At 43.9% G+C, this 9,159-nt stretch overlaps 1 protein-coding gene across 1 annotated transcript in view; it reads left to right on the top strand.

Annotated features, from left to right (window-relative positions):
• The window catches only part of LOC134079548 (CD276 antigen-like), a 25,415-nt gene extending 16,522 nt beyond the window's left edge, over positions 1-8,893 (top strand). Inside the window, exons 10-15 of the mRNA XM_062535675.1 lie at positions 648-698; positions 1,646-1,999; positions 2,917-3,195; positions 4,819-4,932; positions 6,769-6,835; positions 7,639-8,893. Of these exons, the coding sequence (XP_062391659.1) occupies positions 648-698; positions 1,646-1,999; positions 2,917-3,195; positions 4,819-4,932; positions 6,769-6,835; positions 7,639-7,726 (953 nt within the window). The 3' untranslated portion in view covers positions 7,727-8,893. The remainder of the gene's footprint in view (positions 1-647; positions 699-1,645; positions 2,000-2,916; positions 3,196-4,818; positions 4,933-6,768; positions 6,836-7,638) is intronic.
• The last annotated feature ends 266 nt before the right edge of the window (positions 8,894-9,159 follow it).

The raw sequence follows: 9,159 nt of genomic DNA, 5'->3' as shown, positions 1-9,159 counted from the left end.
CTTGTTGCCTACCGGACACTATAACAGCAGGCTTGCTTCTGCATTTAAATTATTGTAGGTTTTATTTACTATAACGTTACTTTGCCTGAATTGATTCGAGATTAATAACTTTTTTGCATGTGCTTTGTGCTTTCTTTTCTTCATGATCTCTCTATGATGATCATAGATCAAACCACGACACCCGAGATAAGCAATGATGCATAACATGTCACGTCTATTCTTAAATGCAGGATAATTTTAATATCTGTTTCTTCCTTTCACTGCTCACCCTGCCGTCTTCTGCAGGTGCCCAATTGGCATCATGCTCTCTCTCTCTCACCCTCTCTCTCTCTCCCTTTCTCTCTGTCTCTCTCACCCTCTCTCTAGATCACTCTGAATGCACCAGAGTGAAAACAGCTTTCTTGCATGGTGTTCAAGAATGCGCCAAACCATTTCTAATGTGAATGACAAATAATAAAAAAAAATTTACTCTCTCTTGTAGGCCTTTCCACAGTACAGTGTGAACACTCCAGATAATGGATTATCAAGTAGCCGAACACATCATAACGTTATTGTTTTTAAATGTAGCCTCCTCTATACACACTGACTGCAGATGGGCATCGTGTCTCCTTCAGGGCTGATCCATTTCTGTTCTTCCCCCCTCTTAGCACATCTCTGGATCCTTCTCTGCAGTGGGGTAGTGGCATGTGCATCCACAGGTAGGCTGCATTCCCTGTGTGTGTGTGTGTGTGTGTGTGTGTGTGTGTGTGTGTGTGTGTGTGTGTGTGTGTGTGTGTGTGTGTGTGTGTGTGTGTGTGTGTGTGTGTGTGTGTGTGTGTGTGTTGCATTCCCTCTTTATGGCAAGATGTTTGGAAGTGTGTGCATGTGTGTGTCAGGAATCTAGATCATTGTTGACCATTTTTGTAATTGCCACATAGGCTATGTTATATATGAACACATACAACACATCGTTGGAAAGGTGACTTAAAGTAAACCATTTATTTCTATGTGCCTCCGTTCCTGAGAAAACCCAAGCTAAACAGTGGCTAGTTTTCATCAAAATCACTGTTTGTTTTCTAGAAATGGAGATATTGCATCTTTCATTTTCAAGTTTCCGTGAAGTGATCTAGCTAGACCTGGGGAGAGGGGCGAGACTGCCACCTAGTGATATGCCCACAAAAATGGCCTGGTTTCCACCATAGACGCGCATGGGTCACTGATTCGACCCAAAGAGGCAACCATAAAAAGCTTAGTTATGATAAACTCGTAAGATCATCCGTTTTCATGAGTTTTCGATCATCATCTGTCTCCGTTCTATTAATCAGAGTCCCAAAATTGCACATGCCGTTTGTTAGAGTGTTTATTTTTGTATATATATATACTGTATGTATAAAAGAAAAAACGGAAAAACGCAATATTGTGTTTCACTCAACGCATGGGATCTAAAAATCCAATATTGTAAAGACGCAATGTTGCGTTTTTGGCACTCAATGTGTTAAAATGATTGACGATGTTCACACTAAACTATAACGATGACGACATGAAGAACGTTATTGTTGGAGATCACTTTCAGATTTTGAGAACGATGAAAAGAGCCCATCGCATTTTAGGCATCCCATTCATTAACACGAGGAGAGCTCATTGTGTGTGTGTTATGGTGTTCCAGGTAATTTCACGCTTGTCGGCCCTGGTAGCCCCCTGCTGGCTGAAGTGGGACAAGACGTAGTCCTGCCCTGCTCACTCTCCGCCCACGTTGCCGTCGGCAACGCGGAGAAGCTGTCCGTGGTGTGGTACAGACTCCAAGACTCCACCCAGACACACATCCTCGTGCACAGCGATGGGGAGGACCAGGACCAAGCGTATCGTGGACGCACGGCCCTGTTCCGAGACCAGATCGCCGGGGGTAACCTGTCACTGAAGCTCAGCTCCGTCAGGCTGTCGGATGCCGGACGCTACCAGTGCACCGCGGACGCAGGAGACGGGAACCATGACAACGCTGATATGGAGGTCCAAGTCAGAGGTGAGATGCAGTAGCAGTGCTTGGTCATCTAAGTTAAAAGGCGTAGGGCCCGAGTTTGGCGAGATATAGAAGGAAGCTACATCAAGGTAGGATTTCTGAAATAGGTGAAGTGAAATTGTGTGTGTGTGTTAACGCTACTCTCACTGACGAGGAGGAACACACACACACACACACACACACACGTGGTAAGCATACCACCGGTGGTACGCGAGATTCCACCGCGTGTGTGTGTGTGCGCGTGTTCCTCCTCGTCAGTGAGAGTAGCGTACACACACACACACACATACACGGTGGAATCTCGAGTACCACCGGTGGTATGCTTACCACAGTTTGGGAATCCCTGATGTAAAAGATGTAGGGCCCGAGTTCAGTGAAGATGTAGCAGCTCGATTGTTGCGCCCATCAAGAAGTACGTTCGGGAGCTCAGTCTAGCTTCATTATATCTATTGGCCTCCAGTGATCTGCTCGATTCTTGCCTCCACCAAGATGGCGGCGCTATTGAAGTATGTTCTGGAGCTCAATCTAGCTTCGTTATATCTAATGGGTCATGTCCTCTTCTGTCTAGCTTCATTATATCTAATGGGTCAAGTCCTCTTCTGTCTAGCTTCGTTATATCTAATGGGTCATGTCCTCTTCTGTCTAGCTTCATTATCTAATGGGTCATGTCCTCTTCTGTCTAGCTTCATTATATCTAATGGGTCATGTCCTCTTCTGTCTAGCTTCGTTATATCTAATGGGTCATGTCCTCTTCTGTCTAGCTTCATTATATCTAATGGGTCATGTCCTCTTCTGTCTAGCTTCATTATCTAATGGGTCATGTCCTCTTCTGTCTAGCTTCATTATATCTAATGGGTCATGTCCTCTTCTGTCTAGCTTCGTTATATCTAATGGGTCATGTCCTCTTCTGCCGTCTCCAGCTGTAGGTACGACGCCAGTGATCTTCACCGACCGACGCGGAAAAACACAACTGAGTCTACGCTGCGTCTCCAGTGGGTGGAGTCCGAAGCCTGATGTTGATTGGCTGGACGCCGAGGGGCGGAGCCTGCCCGCAGAGCCCATGGAGACGTGGTTGGAGCCGGAGGGCTTTAGGGTGGAACGGCGCCTCCTGGTGGATAAGAAGTGGAACGACAGCAGCAGCTACCACTGCAGACTCAGCCAGATGGGCCTGGTCAGAGAGACACACAAGAATGTCACAGGTAAAGGACTGCTAATGCCAAGATATTTAGATGATCATCATGTCATATTAGCCGTTTTCAGCACATTTTGCGATAATTGCTTGCAAAATCTCTGGTGACGAACATTCAGACATGGAGTATATATGCAGAATGTATACGGCCACCTGTTGTTCACATCTAATTTAGAATTTCCGTCAATTGCGGTTAGGTTCGCTGGGCAGACAGTGCCGCCTACTAAATGCGGCCGCGCTGTCAGCTGCGACAGCCGAAGAGTGTAGTTTTTACACCGGGAGCAGGGAGGATTCAAAAACAGTTGTAATAGCCTTGCTGCATTACCACATTTTCCCCAAAAGTCTCCCGTTCCAGGGCGCTTTAAATACACATAATACTTCCCTCGATCATCACTGACAGGTGCGGAATTTATCTGTGACTTGACTCACATAGCAGCTGTGAATTCTGTGAACATTACCGAAATACACGTGTCTGAAAACTGCTTACGAAAATGACTTCAACAACTAGAAAAGCACTCACAGACCTCCGCCAAGCGAAAACATAACCACTTCCTGGATCCAGACGGTGATATGGATCACTCCCAAAATCTAATCGTGTCTTCCTTGGGTCATTTCCGACCTTCCCTGAACATCTCATCAAAATCAATCCATAACTTTTTGAATTATCTTGTGAACAAACAGACCAACAAACAAACTAACAATCCAACAAACAAGCCCTGATGAAAACAACTCCTTGGCAGAGGTAATACCAAAGATCCTTAATTACTGACAAGATAGAGCAACATAATGCATCTCTATGGAAGAAAAAATTGAACAGTTCCTGTCTGCTTAAAGAGGCGTGTTGCAAAGACGTCATAGTGGGATATCGATCTCTTGTCAGATTGGCAAGCAGTTCAGTTTGAATGTTAACAGGTCTGCTTAAAGGGGGATTTAGCCCCCCTCCCCTTTGCGAAGATAGAACGCGGAAATGATCGAACTTTGCACCTCTCGCTCCGCTTTAACCCTCTCTGGTAATACAGACTGTTGTGTAGAGCAGGCTAAGATGTCAATCATGATAATCCTCCAAACATCAACACTATAAAGATTGCCACTGGATGTGGTTAGCTGACATGAAATCATTTTGCTTCTATACTAGTATCCGTGAATTTGGCTACAACACGCCAACCCACCTGGAGCCTCATGTACAAAGACTTGGAATTCCTACTAAAACATTGCGTACGCGAAAATCTGGAAAGAAGCGTATGCACAAAAAAATTCAGATATATGAAACCATGCGTACGCAGCAATCCACGCAGCTTTCCTTTGTACATCCCAATTTACGTGAAATTAAACGCACATGCACAAGCATTATACTCCACCCTCTCTCCTCCCTCAATCACACTCATTTTAATATGCATATGCGGGTCATTATGTGCTTATGAACCAGGGATGGAAATTAGCACCAGCCACCAGCCAAATGCTGGTAAAATGTGAGAGTGGCTGGTAGATTTCAGACACAAAGTAATATTTTAACATTGAGTGGCTGGTTAATTTCACCAGAAATCTGCTATTGGCTGATAGATTGTCACATCTTCAAATTTTAATTTCCACCCCTGTTATGAACATGTGCTTTTATGTCTTTCATAAAAAAAAGCTCCAGATGGTGACAAGGAGAAGAAGCCAGCAGGTCTCCAGTGGGGCGTTGCCATGGCAGTAGTGTGCAGCTCCGTGACTGTAGTCGCAGTTGTGGTCGCCAGAAGCAGAGGATGTAAGACTACGCAACACACAGACGTTATACAGTAGTACAGTATTGCTATAGTTGTGGTCGTCAGAAGCAGAGGATGTAAGACTACGCAACACACAGACGTTATACAGTAGTACAGTATTGCTATAGTTGTGGTTGCCAGAAGCAGAGGATGTAAGATTACGCAACACACAGACGTTATACAGTAGTACAGTATTGCTATAGTTGTGGTCGTCAGAAGCAGAGGATGTAAGATTACGCAACACACAGACGTTATACAGTAGTACAGTATTGCTATAGTTGTGGTCGTCAGAAGCAGAGGATGTAAGATTACGCAACACACAGACGTTATACAGTAGTACAGTATTGCTATAGTTGTGGTCGTCAGAAGCAGAGGATGTAAGATTACGCAACACACAGACGTTATACAGTAGTACAGTATTGCTATAGTTGTGGTCGTCAGAAGCAGAGGATGTAAGATTACGCAACACACAGACGTTATACAGTAGTACAGTATTGCTATAGTTGTGGTCGTCAGAAGCAGAGGATGTAAGATTACGCAACACACAGACCTTATACAGTAGTACAGTATTGCTATAGTTGTGGTCGCCAGAAGCAGAGGATGTAAGATTACGCAACACACAGACCTTATACAGTAGTACAGTATTGCTATAGTTGTGGTCGCCAGAAGCAGAGGATGTACGATTACGCAACACACAGACGTTATACAGTAGTACAGTATTGCTATAGTTGTGGTCGTCAGAAGGATGTAAGATTACGCAACACACAGACGTTATACAGTAGTACAGTATTGCTATAGTTGTGGTCGTCAGAAGGATGTAAGATTACGCAACACACAGACGTTATACAGTAGTACAGTATTGCTATAGTTGTGGTCGTCAGAAGGATGTAAGATTACGCAACACACAGACGTTATACAGTAGTACAGTATTGCTATAGTTGTGGTCGCCAGAAGCAGATGTAAGATTACGCAACACACAGACGTTATACAGTAGTACAGTATTGCTATAGTTGTGGTCGTCAGAAGCAGAGGATGTAAGATTACGCAACACACAGACGTTATACAGTAGTACAGTATTGCTATAGTTGTGGTCGTCAGAAGGATGTAAGATTACGCAACACAGACGTTATACAGTAGTACAGTATTGCTATAGTTGTGGTCGCCAGAAGGATATAAGATTAAGCAACACACAGACGTTATACAGTAGTACAGTATTGCTATAGTTGTGGTCGCCAGAAGCAGATGTAAGATTACGCAACACACAGACGTTATACAGTAGTACAGTATTGCTATAGTTGTGGTCGTCAGAAGCAGAGGATGTAAGATTACGCAACACACAGACGTTATACAGTAGTACAGTATTGCTATAGTTGTGGTCGTCAGAAGGATGTAAGATTACGCAACACAGACGTTATACAGTAGTACAGTATTGCTATAGTTGTGGTCGCCAGAAGGATATAAGATTAAGCAACACACAGACGTTATACAGTAGTACAGTATTGCTATAGTTGTGGTCGCCAGATGGTTATAAGATTAAGCAACACACAGACGGTATACAGTAGTACAGTACTGCTACAGTTGAATTACATTCTACATATATTTAGGATGTTAGTTTGTTAACCATTAAAATAATTTATTTGTGTATGTAATGTTGTTTTGCTTAAAATTAATGTAAATGGGGCAATCGCTCTGTCGCTAGTTTGGAGTTTAGCAGTTTTAAAGTTTAAAACCGTGTTAAACTCCAAACTAGCAACAGAGCGATTGCCCCATTATGTTTAGTCCATTTTGACTTGTGGTGTTGTTGTTGTTGACTGTTTGTATGCGTGTGCTTCTGGCAGCTGGGGGTCTCCGGGAGAAGGCAGCGTGTGCTCTTATGAAACTCTGCAGGGGGAGATGCATATGCAGGTTAGCAGCACTTCACACGCGCACACACACACACGCACACACGCACACACTCACACACTCACACACACACACTCACAGACACACTCACACACACACTCACACACACACACACACACACACCACAAAGATTGGGGGTGTGACTACATCGCCAATTCTACCTTTGAGTTTGAAGTTCAAGATTGAGATGTAATTTTGATCGATTTTGGCATTTTGTGAAACCCCTAACATACATACACACAGTAATTAATGTGTAGTGGATGCCATCACTAATGACACCTTTGCTCTCTTGTACACACACACACACACACACACACACACACACACACACACACACACACACACACACACATACAGTAATTAATGTGTAGTGGATGCCATCACTAATGACACCTTTGCTCTCTTGTGTACACACACACACACACACACACACACACACACACACAGTAATTAATGTGTAGTGGATGCCATCACTAATGACACCTTTGCTCTCTTGTACACACACACACACACACACACACAGTAATTAATGTGTAGTGGATGCCATCACTAATGACATCGTTGCTCTCTTGTACACACACACACACACACACACACACAGTAATTAATGTGTAGTGGATGCCATCACTAATGACATCGTTGCTCTCTTGTACACACACACACACACACACACACAGTAATTAATGTGTAGTGGATGCCATCACTAATGACATCGTTGCTCTCTTGTACACACACACACACACACACAGGAATTAATGTGTAGTGGATGCCATCACTAATGACCCCGTTGCTCTCTTGTCTCCCAGAAATGAGTCCCCGAAGACCGCTCCGACGATTGCCTCCACACCATCATCCCTCGACAATCACACACACACCCAAAAACACATAGGTTAACTGGCACTATAGGTACGCACAGGTTAGCCAGCACTATACGTACACACACACACACACACACACACACACACACACACACACACACACACACACACACACACACACACACACCATACAGGTTAGCCAGTACTATACATATGTACACACACACACACACACACACACACACACACACACACACACACAGAGACAGGTTAACCAGCACTATACCTACACACACAGGTTAACTAGCACTACACACACACACACATCCAAAAACAGACAGGTTAACCAGCACTATACGTACACACAGGTTAGCCAGTACTAACACACATACACGCACACACACACACAAACAGGTTAACCAGCACTATACGTACACACACACACACACACACAGACAGAGGTAAGCTAGCACTATACATACACACACCCAGGTTAAAGCAACACTAAGCACTTTTCCTTTGTTGCACGCATGCTATTTGTTTACCAGCAAATACCGATAGAGGAGAATGCAGAAGTGCCGTTCACTCGGTTACGAGTTGATGAACCGCTGACATGATTTTGGAAACCTTATTTTAAGGTACAAAAAACTCATTAGTGTTGCTTTAACCAGCACTATGCGTACGCACACACACACACACACAGGTTAACCAGCACTACGTACACACACACACACACACACACACAGGTTAGCCAGCACTATACGCGCACACACACACACACACACACAGCACTATAAGTACACACTACATACAGGTTAGAAAGAATTCTCCATCAAAAAATGTCAGAGGCACAGCTGTGCCACATCAATGTTATTTTTCTCTTTGCCCCATATCTGTGGTTGAAGTGAGTTTTGCCTTGTTATGTTGTGTACACACACACTCACTGCCCAATATCAACGGTTGAAGTGAGTTTTGCATGAATGTTGTTTCATTGTAATTATATGTAACATTATGCCAGTTTGCTGTTGGTTGTATTGTTCCATTTGTTGGTGTTTGTCCGTGAATGCAATTCTAAATATCTAATATTGCTCACCCAAAACTGAGTGATGTAAATTAAGTGTTGTTACCCCTGTGCTATGTGTTGTCATTATGTGTCTTATATGTGAGCATACCAAAACACATTCCTATCAATTGTATTTCATACTGTTGAAATGGCTATAATAAACTTGAACTTGAACTTGAACTATGCACTTTGGTTTCAGTTTTTGGCATTTCCTGTCTCTCAGATGACTGCAATCTTAAATGTCTGTGATGTTGCTGGTTGATTCATGTTCAAAATAGACCAAAGTGAGAACGGCAGTAGTGAATAGCAACATGTAGGTGGGGGCAGCCGTGGCCTACTGGTTAGGGCTTCGGGCTTGCAACCGGAGGATTGCCGGTTCGATCCCCGACCAGTCCACGGCTGAAGAGCCCTTGAGCAAGGCACCTAACCCAGGGGTCGGCAACCTG

The sequence above is a fragment of the Sardina pilchardus genome, chromosome 1, assembly GCF_963854185.1.
Source record: "Sardina pilchardus chromosome 1, fSarPil1.1, whole genome shotgun sequence".
Classification (NCBI taxonomy): Eukaryota; Metazoa; Chordata; class Actinopteri; order Clupeiformes; family Clupeidae; genus Sardina; species Sardina pilchardus.
This window is presented reverse-complemented; position numbering and strand designations above follow the sequence as displayed.